This window comes from Schistocerca piceifrons, chromosome 6 (assembly GCF_021461385.2).
Source record: "Schistocerca piceifrons isolate TAMUIC-IGC-003096 chromosome 6, iqSchPice1.1, whole genome shotgun sequence".
Taxonomy (NCBI): domain Eukaryota; kingdom Metazoa; phylum Arthropoda; class Insecta; order Orthoptera; family Acrididae; genus Schistocerca; species Schistocerca piceifrons.
This window is the reverse complement of record NC_060143.1, coordinates 338,895,836-338,912,039: the sequence shown is the minus strand read 5'-3', so window position 1 is coordinate 338,912,039 and position 16,204 is coordinate 338,895,836. Positions and strand designations below refer to the sequence as shown.

The window sequence follows — 16,204 nt, the reverse complement described above, 5'->3', positions numbered from 1 at the left end:
ACCTTAGCTTGGTGAACTTTTTTGTGCTTTCTTCTTTCGTCTATCATCCAAAGTATTTCTTCTTTTACCCACGATGTTACTTTCGTTGTACATATGTTTCTCTTCCAAACTTTTGTGATTGTCCTATCTAGGAATGTCCATTCCTCTTCAGCAGAACTGTCTAATTGGTTATCCCTTATCGCTCGATCAGAGAACTTCCAGCGCATCTCTTCAGCCCTTAGTACCTCAGTGTACAACTACTTTGCACGTCGATTCTTCCTGATTAGTCTCTTAAACGTCCATTCTTCATCACTGTTAAATTGTGTTCTGAGTCTGTATCTCCCCTGTTTACGCTTTGCAATCCAGCAGCTGATTTCGAAATCTCTGTCTGACTATGACGTGTTCCACCTGAAATCTTCCTGTATCTGCCGGCCTTTCCAACCACATTTCCTCCTCTTGTCAATCTTGAACAGAGCATTCATTATTACCGGGTGAAATTTATTGCAGAACTCAATTAGTGTTTCTCCTCTCTCATTCCTAATATCAAGCCCATATTCACCCTTAACGGTATCTTCTACTCTTTCCTCTATAACCGCATACTCTATTACATTTTCATCTCCCTTTATGCACTGTATTACCCTTTCAATATACTCATATCCTTTCTCTCTCTCTTCATCTTTAGTTTGCGACGGCGGCATGTGTACCAGAACTATCGTTGTCCGTGTTGGTTTGCTGTCGATTCTGACAGGAACAATGCTATCACTGAGCACACTCTTTGCCCTATCTTTCTATTCGTAACGAATACTACTCCCATTATACCATTTTCTACTTCTGTTGATATTACGTTATACCTACATGACCAGAAAACTTTGCATTCCATCCAAATCACTTCACTGACCCGCACTACATCTAGATTGAGCCTTTGTATTTTCCCTTTCAGATTTTCTGTCTTCCCTACCATATTTAAACTTCTGACATTCCGAGCCCCGACTTGTAGAAAGTTATCCTCTCGTTGACTATTGAGTCTTTTTCTCATAGTCACCTCCCTCTTGCCAGTCCTCTCCCGACAATACGAATGGGGGATTAGTTCGGAACCTTTTACCACTGGATGTTCAGTCACAGGCTGTGCCATGAGGATAAACATTATGTGTCTTTAATGTAGTGGTTTCCATTAACTTCTGCATCACCATGTTCTGATACTCCACTCCTTTTCACATTCGTCAGACACCAGCAAACACACCCTGTGAGTGTGTTAGCATCGCTAGAACATTAATGAGGTTCAGAGTGGACCCTTATTCTATGACAGATTACATCGGTGTTCATCTGTAAAATTTGTTTAATTTCTCTAATGTTGTCAAAGAAGCATATGGGTTTACATAGATTGTGACATGACAATTTCAGAATAGTTGTCAAGATAACGTGTTAAGTCCTGCTTAGCAGAAATAACACTGAACATCACAATATCAAATTTAAATAAAAGGTTCGCAATAAGATTTTTGTCACTCCTAGACAGTGAAGTACTGTCTGAGGTGGTCAGTATTACGACAAATCATCCGATTACGGTTCTAAATTCAGTACTATTTAGGATGACAATGAAGTCTACAGAGGATGGTTAGTTCTTGTGATGAGATGAGCAAAAGATTACTCTAGGTTGCTTATGTTCACAGTGGATGTAAACTGGTCATCCAACAATTTTACGCCTGTGCCAGTGACAACGACGTGCTGTCGGAAGCATGGCTGCGTGATGCGCTGTGTTCTACACTTGACGCTGGTTCTGAGGAGAGTCCCCGAAGTTTTTCGTATTGTGTCTTTCGTAGCAAACTGTCGCCCACCCCTGTGTCCTTTCGTGCTTCACGTCACGGCATTTTCAGACCATTGGGAGCGTTCGTTTCATCTTGTGGAAACTACCCCACCAATCGCAAAGTTCCTGCCTTTAAACTGGGTCAAAATATCGCCCCTTTTACTCCTTCTGATTTATTTCTGCCAATCTGATATTTTGTGCCTACTCATGACGCCTAAAAGTTACACGCACACATCACAAGAGTACCACGGGTCTTTCACGTGAGCAACTACGTCGCTCGCCAGTTTGTATCCATCTGGAAATTCGCCAATGCAGTTTCCTAATGAATTTCTCCTTCACAGACAGTGCTGGGCAGCTACCTGCTCCCCTTAATATACCGCCTGGTGCGTTCGTGGTCTGTCTCGCTGCAGGTAACCAATCCCTGTTAGAAGCAATTCGGTGTATGTGGGCCGCGATGGCGCAACTCGCATCTGCCCTCAAACTAATGCATTTTTTTCCAGCAGCTTTTTTCACCTTTTGCTCATTGACGTGAAGGATTTGGGTTTGGTGTGTTAAAACCAACATCCCTTTGCATTATATACTGTACATTTTGATAGGGAAATCTGTTCACTATCGCTGAAGTATGTCAGGTGACATATCCATCTACTTGTTATGATGTATAAGATCTCATGTAAGGTGCGAAATTGACATTCATTCAAGCTGCCACCTTCCATTGTCTTTGATCATTGCTGGTTGTTCCACCTTCAAGAGCAGTTTCCCACCCTAACGGCAAAAGAGTTCAAATGGCTCTGAGTACTATGGGACTCAACTGCTGAGGTCATTAGTCCCCTAGAACTTAGAACTAGTTAAACCTAACTAACCTAAGGACATCACAAACATCCATGCCCGAGGCAGGATTCGAACCTGCGACCGTAGCGGTCTTGCGGTTCCAGACTAACGGCAAAAGAGTGCCCTGAACCTCTGTCCACTCCTGCGCTCTCTTTTACAAGGCCATTGTCAGAGTGAGGGTCACTTTTTACACCAGAAGTCTTCGGCTGCCACCATGATGACGTGTTTCAAAATTTAACTGATGATGATGTTCGAATCCAGGACCGCGGACGTTTTGATTACTAATCAATGACGAAACCCCATTTTTTCTTACAACGAACGAAATATCAAATAAAATACTGTGGATCAAGAGTCTAACGTGGACCAGCGGTTTTCCAGTTTCATGTCTTGACAGCCACACTACTTTTTCTAAAAGGCAAAGAGAGAAAAGTTACCTAACCACTGTTCTTTTTAGACCACATGGGTAGTCTTTTGTTTTGTTTTGCATTACATTATAGAATAGTCAAAGTCACCTTCAGGCTGGTGGAGACAAAATGCACAGCAGTAGAATCCGAAGGCCTGGCCACAATGCTTCTCATCCCCCATCCCCCTTCTCTCATACCCAGTACACGGTTTCTGAGCTGCTCCCTCATATGGACACGGTATTGGTTAAATTCTTATTTTATTTTTATGCCTTTTTATTTTTTCTTTATTTTTTATGAATGTAAAACTTAAGGGACATAAATTCCACATCTCGGGTTTTCAAAAGAAAGCAGATCTTTTTCTCTAGGAAGAACACAATGAGAGGAGGCTGCTGAAAAAGGTAAACAAACAAATAAAAAAAATCTATCCTATACCTACATGAGCAAGTCCAGGTAGAACATATTTGCAAATAATACACGATAACTTGGAATCCTCTGCCACGTTCAGTTAGCGTTCAGCACATATTGGCAAAAAACAGGGGGGTGGGGACTGTTGACTCCGCCTACTACATAACCGGGGTAGTGTCAGAGGAGCCATACGATCGAATGAGTGTTCGTCCGATTGAAAACAGAAAAGACCGGACACGAAGTTTAACCGAGAAAGCAGCTTCAGCTGATTGACTAAGGTAACCCAGTTGTCGCGAATCCTGTGTTAGTGTTCTCGTCCGCGGGAGACAAGCCTGTGTGGTAACGTATCAGGTTGATGACGTGAGTCGCGAAGGCCAGTCGGACTAAGACCTACGCGATGGGGGCGTTCGTTGGTCGGGATCAGATCGTGAATGACCCTGTATCACGATGAGGTGACTTCGATCGCGATGTAGGAAGGCTAACGCGAAACTACACAGTTTTCCAGGATGCCAATGGTGCGGCAGTTTCAACGGGGAAGAGATCTGATTACTACAATCAGATCTCTGAACGAAAAAGCAAAGGACTGGTACTAAGGTTTGTCACTGATAATACGACGGCTGCCGGAAAACGTAATGTAACATATGTGTATGTTCCGCAATTTAGAGTTGAACTGGCCAACTCCGGCAGGAGGAGTGAGACTGGCCAGTCAATAACACGTATAAAACGTTACGCCATATGACCAATATTGAACCTTCACTCTGATACGTCGAAGCCCCAACCATCCAAGGGGACGGGACCTCGCTACCACTTCGTACCGAAGTCGAAAAATAAGACTTTCCCAAAAGAAAGGACCAAATAATTTCATCAATTTGAGAACTATCATCGTGGGAAGCGTTAATATTTGTGCAACATAGTGCACTTCACTGAAAATGTAGGAATGAAGATCGTTACTTTGTGAAGAATACTAAGGGTACAGCGTTCGTGTACACGAATTTCACCTTGAAGTCGATTCGTTTCATCTCCTCCCGCCAATTGAGTGCAGCCATTTTCATCGGACGGCAATCCACGGTAACCCAAAGGATTTTTGGTGAGCAACCACCGTTACCCACGGAACATCCCTCAACGGTAGCAGGAACATTTCCGTTCATTATTGCGAGCGCCAGAGATACAACAAATGGAATCCAATATGTCCTTGAGCAACAATACGTCTTCGATGTGGTCAGGAATACCATAACATCATCCGCGGACGCTCGTACCGAGAAGGTTTCTCCTAATGTCATCCATCTACATAATTACTCAATCTGTACATCGAAGAAGCAATGATGGAAATAAAACAAACGTTCAGGAATGGAATTAAAATCTATGGTGAAAGTATATCAATGATACGATTCGCCGATGCCATTGCTATGCTGAAGGAGAGTGAAGAAGAATTACATGATGTGCTGAATGGAATGAACAATCTAATGAGAATTGAATACAGACTGAGAGTAAATCGAAGAAAGACGAAACTAATGAGGAGTAGAAGAAATGAGAATAGCGAGAAACTTAACATCGTGAAGATCACGAAGTGGTTGTAGTTAAGAAATTATGCTACCTAGGCAGGAAAATAACCAATGGCAGGCGGAGCAAGAAGGACAACAAAAGCAAACTAGGTCTGGTAAAAAGGACATTGCGGGATAGGAGGATTCTACTAGTATCAAAAATAGGCCTTAATTTGAGGGAGAAATTTCGGAAAATGTACGTTTGGGATCCATGTTAAAATGAATGAGTTAAGTTAAAAGTCATTGTAGTTCCGCATTTAACAAATTTACGGGAGAGGCAGACAAGACGTGATTTCTTTGTGCAATTCACTGTGTGACTGTCGACCATTAGCAGCATGATGGAAGGTGTCTGGTTTCCTAAAGGTTGTATCAGAACAGAGAAGGTATAGGGATGTGACGCCAGTCATACCACACCAGTGTCAATATAGGTCTGTAACGATAATCGGTTCTACAGTAATAATAGTATACTTTTATAATTCTGTTTTTGCTTCTAATACTCAGATTCGTAGTTTACAGTACAAAGTATCTAAACCGCATGTATACAACAAACAAGCATAAAATGAGTGAAAATATTAATTAATGCCACTGCATAGGAATTTATAGGTGTTCTCCAATAATGCTTGTTCTGGACCTGGAATGTACTGCATCTTAGTAGCCTATTTCGACGAACTAGTTAAAATGCGAACTTTATTTTCATCTCGTAAAAGGGCGCCAAATTATCTGGTTCTGCAAAACAGCTGGTCAGACTGTTCATTTAAAAGAGGTCAGGGAGAGTTTTGTTCACCTCGATATAGTCACATGGATTTCTAATAATCTAACTTACCATTTTGTTTCGGTAGGTTACACCCGTAGTTTTTTGATCAACTTCCTTTTCTATTAATTAATGTGATGTAGAAATGAAATCGCTTGGAATAAGTTTTAACTAGAAGGTACTAGCGGACGCTACCAAACTCGAGCACGTGGATGAGCATTATTTCTATTTACAGGCACTACAACGCCGTTGTAGTGCAGGCGGTGACTGACGAACGGAAGATGGACAAAATTTAGCAAAACTTATATGTACAATCGATGCTTTGGTGCATTTAGGAAGACACCTGTTGTTTCAAACCAACCTGTGCGTAAAACAGATCTGGTTATGTAAGATTCAGTCACTTTAGCCAGAGAATTCGTAAAATATGGTGCATGAGGAGTGCAGTATGGTTTGCTGTGCTTTTCCATCGAACACTTACAAAGATCAGGCCAACCCGTCTTTGGATTATCCTTCTGAGTCGTCGCGTAAGATTTCCTCCCACCTGTTTTGCCACAAAACCCTAGAAATTGATGTCATTCGCAGGAGCAGTATTAGCGTTATCTGATTCTCCCGAAAGTGCAATTACATGTTCTGTCATTTCTAAGTGATGAGAGGGGAAGGTATTTTATTTGAAACAATGTTGGTGGAAACCCTTAAGATGTGTTTATTTACGGAAACACCGTAATTTCATAATAAATGACACAATATAATACTTATTGACTCAAACTAGCCATTTTTAATTTAAAATGAAGCTGGAAGAGGGAGAAAGGAAAGTAAAATAATGACTGATAGCTGCATCGGGACGTTACATGTATCAGTGGCGAAGAGTGGAAACGGGTGCGGGACTGCGATTCGTAACCGGAGTTTCCTGTTTAGTAGGCTGGAGCGTTAAACACTGGGCCACCCGGGACACATTGTTATCGCAGCTGTGCGGACTATCTCAGCACACAGCCCCACCTAGTGCCACATGTCCGCAGCCCTGTGCATCTCCTCCACGGTCGCTATTTTGAGATTTCGGCAGGATGTTGGTTGGTTGGTTGTTTGGGGGAAGAGACCAAACTGCGGGGTCATTGGTCTCATCGGATTAGGGAAGGATGGGGAATGAAGTCGTCCGTGCCCTTTCAAAGGAACCATCCCGGCATTTGCCTGGAGCGTCGGCAGGATGTCGGAGGTACTTGTGCAACAGCACTGATGTGGGTGGATCCACTGAGCATCTAGCTGAATCACTTAAGCGAATGCGTCGTGTCTGTTATTTGGGACGCATTCATATAGCAGTGACTAATACCAAGGTTTTGCGACAGAACTACGTCGGAAGGCATCACATCGCAAACTGGCTACTATGGCGCGTTCTCTAGATCTCGTACTTCCAGTTGTGGGAGATCTTAACCACTCTTATTGCTTCGCTAAGCCGGCCGGTGTGGCCGAGCGGTTCTAGGCGCCGTAGTCCGGAACCGCGGGACTGCTACGGTCGCAGGTTCGAATGCTGCCTCGGGCATGGATGTGTGATGTCCTTAGGTTAGTTAGATTTAAGTAGTTCTAAGTTCTAGGGGACTGATGACCTCAGATGTCAAGTCCCATAGTGCTCAGAGCCATTTGAACCATTTTTTAGCTTCGCTAACGTAAAAACGGTTCATCTGCTTTTTGAAATGACTACTTTCTAGGGTCTTAATGTTGTTGCAAGAAACTGTTTTTGACCAGTTGACCTAACCTAACAGAAATAGTCAAAAATAGCTGTTATTAGTAAATATTTATTAAGGAAATTCAAATGGTTCGTGCCAGGGTGGCTGTAGTTTCACTGCGTATCGTTTCGCTGCCGTAACTGTCTTTGCCACAGCTAGCTAATCTCAGCGCTTCAGTCCACCGTCTACCGGCAACTCCAGATGGTCCAGCGGCGACCTCAGCCAATATGGCCAACGAAACGTTACTCCCTGGTATTCACTCTGCAGTACTGCCTGAGCTTATTGAATGCTACTGATTTCTGCAGGAGCAATATAAAATGTCGATCTGGAAAATAATGAAACCAAGTGTAATCTGAAAATGTGGGTTGCCGTACACTTATAGACCACCGAGAGAGGTTTTGATAAGTATTCCCCCAAAAACCGTATTAGGAATGAGTAAATCAGAAGAAAGTTTATGTTATAATTATCGACTTCCTCATTCTAATGACCGTCTAAGTTCATGAATATAAGTAAACTCGTTTATGAGACATATCAAGCATTGCGTGAACTGTGTATTTCTTGACATCCCTTAAACGCGAAGTTATTTTTTCTGTATATAATGATTACAGGACTCAATATTTTGGAATATCACTAACACCTAGCGAGGCTTATCCATACTTTCAGTAGAATTACTTGTGAATTATGTTCATTACCTCTGACTTCTATGACTTCACATGCTATCGTTCATAAAATTGTTTGTAGCCGTAGTACGAGATTGTTTAGAGAGAGAAGGAAAGAGAGCACTAAAGTATTTGCGCTAGCAGAATACAAATGCGGGAAACGCAAGTCCGAAAACAATTTATTGGACTCAACAAAACGAAACAGTAATACAGTCTCCAAAAGAACTACAGACTCGATTGCAACTGCGGATCGACACAATACCAAACAATAATGATAAAATATAAAAGACCCGACTCTCCACGGGGAACCAACACAATCAATAACTGTACAATGCCAAGAGATTCGTCGACTGTACCAGGCAAGAGATAGGCCAGGCCTCTGGCTGTGGCTGCTCTGTATCCATCCACGTGGTGCGTCGAACTGCCTTTTTCCGGCAGTGCACCTCCTTATAACTTCCGTTGGCAGAGGTCCCTGCCGGAACGATTTCCGATCACGTGCCGGCCGTATCAAAGTAGTTCTTGGGCTAGCTGGGACCTCTGGTGAAGCTGTTTTGCAGGCTCCGAATATCGGATAGCGGTCCCTGGTGGTTGTTGATGGAGACCTGGTGAAGTGTTGTGTTGTGCCCGCCGGTAATTACTTGTGTTTACAACACAGACGACGTACGTTTTCCTGGTGAACATACGGCCTCTGATGCAGACATCCCGTGTTGGTTGGACGGGAAGTGGGACGCCGTTGCAGTAGGCGCTACGATGTATATGAACCGGGTGGCCACTGCAAGTACATCAACGAACAAAGCCAAATACAGCGAAATATTACATTACACCGCTTTTAAACTCAAAATCTTGAAACACACTGTATAACTGATGTGATACGAGGTTTTGAATGTTAATAGTATCGAGCGAAGTGGCAGGGGCTCCTGGTCAGACAGAAGACACTAGACAGGAGGGTGGCGATTAAAATCTTCTTCAGGCCATCCAGATTTAGGTTTCCCACGCTTTCCCGAAATCGCTTAACGCGAATTCCGGTATGGTTCCTCTGAAAAGGACGGCCTACTTCCTTCGCCCTACTTCCACATTCCATGTTTGTGTGCTCAGTCTGTAATGACACAACCGTCGGTGTGACGCTGAATCCTGATATTCTTTCCTTTCTTCACATAACATTATCGTCGGCGTGACATTAAAAATGGTAGTACAAGTTCACGAAGGGCATTTCTTTCTGAAACACTGTCCGTAAAAGTAACGAACTTTTGTGTAATCCACCTCCATTGCTCTAAATACGGCGAATGCGTGTAGGTGTATCAACAGTGAAATATCCACGAATCTGTTATTAGATGACTACCTTTTCTCATATTTTATAGTTCATTATCATTTAATTGTTAATCACTTATTTTTTAATAAAAAGGAGAGGCAAAGTATGAGTACAATGTCATAGTAATTAATAAACGATACTGTACCTGATGTTTATAACTTCTTCTCCTGTTTTTTTCACAGATTGTCAACGTCTCCTATTCATTCTTCGCCATTCTTCGTAATTTTAAAGAAGATTAGAAGCTATTCACTGTTTGTAAAGCTGGTCATGCCACTAAGAATCCACTTTCTCTTTTCTGACTGACACTCTACAATATTTGTTACGATATGTCGTAGCGCTGTTAATTGGAAGCATAACATGAAAGACAACGCATCAGCACATAAGCAGCCCACATTTAAGCGATAGTAAAATTGTACCATAACTGTATATGACACATAGTGTGAAGTTTCACATATGAATACATCATTTAACCACATTGTATGAAGGCACAGTTCAGACAGAGTATTGTAAGTGATGAACATAAAAAAATGTTCTTGCTTCCCTCCTAAAGCACCGCGTAATTACATTCAAACCTTTTTTCGATTCTAATTAAATGTATTTAAATTTCTTCATTCTCCATGTCCTTTGCAGTTGTATTTCTTACCTATATACTGGGATACCGTAGTAAAAAAGTGTATTATTAACCGAATGGTACAGTAGTTTTCTTTGTATTAGGTTAATTTGAAACTGATGAGACTGGCTTCAGATGGGATACCTAAGATATTTGCTGTGACATATACACCTGGTTTTAAGTAAACACAATCCATTGACAGCAACATCTCTATTTCTTGAACAAATAATATCTTACTGAACAAATCACGAGTAATGCAATTGAATTCTGAGAGTGAGTGAGTGAGACGACCGTTTCAGCTCTTGTAGTTGAACACAGAGTCCTAAGCAACTGGGGGCAGCATTTATGGCTCTGTTTGATTTGAACCAAGTCAGTACTAACTTCAGGTGTGTTGTGTGTGTATATCGAGAAAAAATTTCGTATTAAAACAAGTACTACATCAGTATGCATATCCATTGTACTGCATAAAGTAACTTACCTGTGAATATGGGTAAATGTGTTGTGTTAGTGAAGGATCATAACACAACTGCCCATTTTCGGGCGTATGACTTTATTACTACAAGCTTTCCAGCCGAACAAACTCACGTAGCGTCGTATAGAAATAAATATTACAACTGTAAGAACAAATAGCTTACAGCGTTATAATGAGCTCCGTATTTCGTGATGAATGTTTCTATTAAAAAACATTAGGTCACGAGTTTCTATAACACCACATACAAGCGCGGTAAACCTAAGGGCGTCAGATTGCTATGTCCTTTTGCCACATGCATTCAACTACATTTTTAAACTCTCTGACATATTTTATGTCATAATTTTATAATCAGGTTTCATCAGTAGTATGTATCTGCGAAGTATTACAGAGCGTGAGATAAGTATGCGTTTGTAACAATGTAAAACTCAGTTTCAGCAACTAAATATCCCAATTATTCCCAAAGTTCAATTACAGCAGCGAGACCATCTCCTAAATGTGTCATCCACTAGTTGTTGCCAGGTCTCTCTCAACACGACTAACCTGTCTTCTAACATAAAAACACGTACCACACTCAAAGGCAACATAGACATATTCCATCGCAAGTCTATGAACCCATTTATTGGTACAAAAATGAAAAGATACAAGAGTACAACTGTCTTTAACCCGGATGGTAACAATCATGGAGGGACATATAATATAACGTTGACTGCTTGGTTGTGACTGAGGAATGAATTCTGAAGTGGAATGTCTGGGGTAGTAGTCTGACACTTATCAACCAATCCACTTTTGTTCGGTTAATTCAAGTGATACACTGAGATGAAGTGACCGATACCAATGAAGTAATCGACACAGTCGAACTAATCAACGAAAAACGATTGTTTGCAATCATTGTACCCACTTTTCTCATACCTCCACATTTTCTGAAAAATTTCTTTGTTATTATGAAAGGTATCTGTGTAAAAGTCTCACTTAAAACGGGAAGCCAAAGAAATAACTTCACTGCACTAATTTGAAAAAAAAAATAGTGGCCTGCATATGATAATACACAGTAGGTCCACTGAAAGAGACCTAACTCTATTAGACTAATGGCACACTTAACTGTCCAATAAAAACATTCATGACACCTAAAGGAGCAACTATTCATGAGATGGTAGACGCTTGAATAAAATAGTAAAACTGAAAACACGGACAAAATAAGATGATAACGTTTCCTTCAGTGGCTCCAGTTAACATTAAATACCAGATGAGTGGATAAGACAGTATGTACCCTCTTCACTAGTAACTGTTGCGTTCCACACATGTTTATTTACTGTACCTTTTACTCACAACAAATTTAGTTTATCCGCTATAGTGCATAGCGACAGGGACAGTAGGAAATTAGCGTTCACAGGTATCTCGTACACTGCATACGACATTCACTCCTTCACTTGGCAGCCTAGGGTCATGTAAATATTATAATCGTTCATATGTGGTGCGACTATACACAAGGTGATTATACATAATCACTGATATGTGGTTATCACACCAAATAAAGATGGATATAGGAACAATGGTTATACAAGACGTAGGTATAAGCAGCCTCCCCTCACCCCAGTACCAATGTAAACGTCCAAGTTGTTCAGAATACATAATTAGTAAATTTGTACTCGTTGCGTGTATAAATATCATTCATATGAATTTAGTTTTTTGGTGTTTACCCTTCACAAGAAGAATATGTTTGAATATGTTTAAAATTAGCTATTACATGTGGCTACATTCTGAAAGGAGCCGGTATATACTCATAAGGTTTCATGTTGGGTTTTTGACACACCGCTTCGTCACTGACAACATTCGTGATTTATTGTTTCCAGTTTTGTCGCACACTCACGGATAATGTGCATAAATAATTAATAATGTGAAAGAGTTATACTACAGGGTACAATAATATCTCTGGTTCACTTTCACCGTGCTCTGTAAACCGGCAAATAAAAATCGAAATATGACTGTAACCCTTTTGGATACATTATTGAATTTATCAATGTATTCCATTTAAAATCACATTTTTTTATGACGTTCAAGTTTCACTTTCTGAAAACGACTGAAACTGTTATGGAAATGCTTATAAAAAGTATTATTTCAATATTATTGCAGTTACACAGATAAATGTTTAATAATTTAAATTTCATTTGGCTCAACGTACAAGATGTTTTGCTACACCAACAGCATCTGCTATCTAATTTCAGTTTGTAGCTCACCACTTCCGTAGATTCTTGCAGATCAGCACGCTGCTATGCAATAGATGTTTTACGTATGTTTTCCTTGCCTTCAGAATTAATCCTGATACGTCACGTGACCATTATTTCAGTTAAGAAACTTTAAATGCCACCCTAAAACAATATTTCCCTTCTATTTACCCTATCTCATATTCGTTTTTCGAAATTTACAGTTTACAAAACAGTTATAAATTGCGTTCTCTCTTCTGTAGTTTTATGTGTACTTATCTGTCAGCTTAAATGTATGTAATGATGGCGTGTAACCTACCGCGGAATTATTTTTAATTTACATCAAATTACTGGATGTTGTACACTGTAGCAGGAACATTGTATTACTTAAAATAAAAAATAAATACATCTTCTAGGAGTCACAGTACCTTTTTCTTGTACACATATCATTTAGAATATTACATTCACCTAAGTAACTGCGCATTGGTAACACATGACATCCTGCTGTTTTCTGCACTATACGACCCCTTGTAAGTGATTAAAGTGGACGGCACTCTATACAGGGTGTTACAAAAAGGTACGGCCAAACTTTCAGGAAACATTCCTCACACACAAAGAAAGAAAATATGTTATTTGGACATGTGTCAGAAAACGCTAACTTTCCATGTTAGAGCTCATTTTATTACTTCTCTTCAAATCGCATTAATCATGGAATGGAAACACACAGCAACAGAACGTACAAGCGTGACTTCAAACACTTTGTTACAGGAAATGTTCAAAATGTCCTCCGTTAGCGAGGATACATGCATCCACCCTCCGTCGCATGGAATCCCTGATGCGCTGATGCAGCCCTGGAGAATGGCGTATCACAGCCGTCCACAATACGAACACGAAGGGTCTCTACATTTGGTACCGGGGTTGCGTAGGCAAGAGCTTTCAAATACCCCCATAAATGAAAGTCAGGAGGGTTAAGGTCAGGAGAGCGTGGAGGCCATGGAATTAGTCCGCCTCTACCAATCCATCGGTCACCGAATCTGTTGTTGAGAAGCGTACGAACACTTCGACTGAAATGTGCAGGAGCTCCATCGTGCATGAACCACATGTTGTGTCGTACTTGTAAAGGCACATGTTCTAGCAGCACAGGTAGAGTATCCCGTATGAAATCATGATAACATGCTCCATTGAGCGTAGGTGGAAGAACATGGGGCCCAATCAAGACATCACCACCAATGCCTGCCCAAACGTTCACAGAAAATCTGTGTTGGTGACGTGATTGCACAATTGCGTGCGGATTCTCGTCAGCCCGCACATGTTGATTGTGAAAATTTACAATTTGATCCCGTTGGAATGAAGCCTCATCCGTAAAGAGAACATTTGCACTGAAATGAGGATTGACACATTGTTAGATGAACCATTCGCAGAAGTGTACCCGTGGAGGCCAATCATCTGCTGATAGTGCCTGCACACGCTGTACATAGTACGGAAACAACTTGTTCTCCCGTAGCACTCTCTGTGCAGAGACGTGGTCAACGTTACCTTGTACAGCAGCAACTTCTCTGACGCTGGCATTACGATTATCGTCAACTGCACGAAGAATTGCCTCGTCCATTGTAGGTGTCCTCGTCGTTCTAGGTCTTCCCCAGTGGCGAGTCATAGGTTGGAATGTTCCGTGCTCTCTAAGACGCCGATCGATTTCTTCGAACGACTTCCTGTCGGGTCACCTTCGTTCTGGAAATCTGTCTCGATACAAACCACGGCAATTGCCCCGTGCTAATCCATACATCAAGTGGGCATCTGTCAACTCCGCATTTGTAAACATTGCACTGACTGCAAAACCACGTTCGTGATGAACACTAACCTGATGATGCTACGTACTGGTGTGCTTGATGCTAGTACTGTAGAGCAATGAGTCGCATGTCAACACAAGCACCGAAGTCAACATTACCTTCCTTCAATTGGGCCAACTGGCGGTGAATCGAGGAAGTACAGTACATACTGACGAAACTAAAATGAGCTCTAACATGTAAATTAAGCGTTTCCGGACACATGTCCACATACATCTTTCCTTTATTTGTGTGTGAGGAATGTTTCCTGAAATTGTTTGGCCGTACCTTTATGTAACATCCTGTATAATCTGCAAGTGACTTATTTAAATTACAATAATGCAGCTCTTGAGCTATACTACAGCTGTATCACGAATCACTACAGAGATTATGGCGCAACAGTTGTCTCAATGTGTGATTTATTTAACAGATCTTGATTCCGGGCGACATGAGCCTATTGTCAGGTTCTGGAAAGAGGCGAAGGATAATACTACTACTTCGTGTTATTAAACATAATAACATACATGTAATGGATGACGTCTATATTACTATATAAAGTACCTTAAAATTAATAGCGCATTAAGCAGAGTTAAAACTGACAGGCAGGCAGCAAGCACGGATTATTGAAACCAAAAGACACTACGTTATATATCGTGGTACAACATGAAAAATTATTGATGGTGCCGGTTGCTACCGAATTTAGATGAAATAGAGATGAATGAAAATGTTGAACGAAAACACACAATTATGCAATAGTAATTTCTGCCTCCACCTGTGAATAGCAGCCACCAACCTAAACTCCTTAGCACAAACGCTTATAGTTTATAATTTATAATGTAAGCAGTGGGCACATTTTGGATCGTGGGTCACTAATGGTAGTGTATGTGGGATAATATAGCAGTATCATGATCTGTCAAATCTCAGTAGCTGCAAACATTATACCACAATTGCAGGATTGTTTGTAGGTTTTATTATGACTTGGTATATGCGCGCTCAGATGTTTCCGCGATGGCAGCAATAGTACTAGTGACGCTCATGTACCTGTAACAAGATAGTTCAATTTTTGGTAAATGATTGGCACTTGATGTCGGTCAGCAAGAAGAGGTCTGCGAGAGTGTTAAGTGCTACCGGTAATTATGAGCGATTATATCATGATATGTGTAAGAGAAAGTCTCATATGTACTACATGTTTGACAAATCTTGTTTGCTACTTGCTTATTATTTTTGACTGCGCACCATGGTACATTAATTTTATGGTAGGTAATACTACATGCTTTTCCTTTAATGCATGCTGATACGCATAGTAACGCAAAATAATTATTTGTAGTTTTCTTCTTTTATAGATTTTGGTAATGTAATCACGTCTCTCTCACACAAATGTAACAGGACGGCACCCTTTCTACATGGAAGATCCATCTAGGAAACGCCATGTGCAGTAATAAGCAAATTTATCATGAAACGATAAGAATGGCGAATAAAAAACTAAAATTTATCAGCATCTTTCGTGGTGCTGCATGTATCATGGTCGTGTTCCACAAGAGATCTGTGAAGTATCTCCCACAGGGTACAGCTGTCACAACCATTCTCTATATCTTGTGTCAGGACTGATAACACAGTATCTTTTTAAAGACGCTACAGTCAGCGAACTATAACAAGTCAGCAAACTATAACAAGTAGTCCGGTTCGAATGACTAGTCTGTGAG

At 40.9% G+C, this 16,204-nt stretch overlaps 1 protein-coding gene across 1 annotated transcript in view; it reads left to right on the top strand.

Annotated features, from left to right (window-relative positions):
* Positions 1-9,780, top strand: part of LOC124803309 (odorant receptor Or2-like) — a 57,188-nt gene extending 47,408 nt beyond the window's left edge. Inside the window, exon 6 of the mRNA XM_047264493.1 lies at positions 9,578-9,780. Coding sequence (XP_047120449.1) covers positions 9,578-9,634 — 57 coding nt within the window. The 3' untranslated portion in view covers positions 9,635-9,780. The remainder of the gene's footprint in view (positions 1-9,577) is intronic.
* Positions 9,781-16,204: the final 6,424 nt, after the last annotated feature.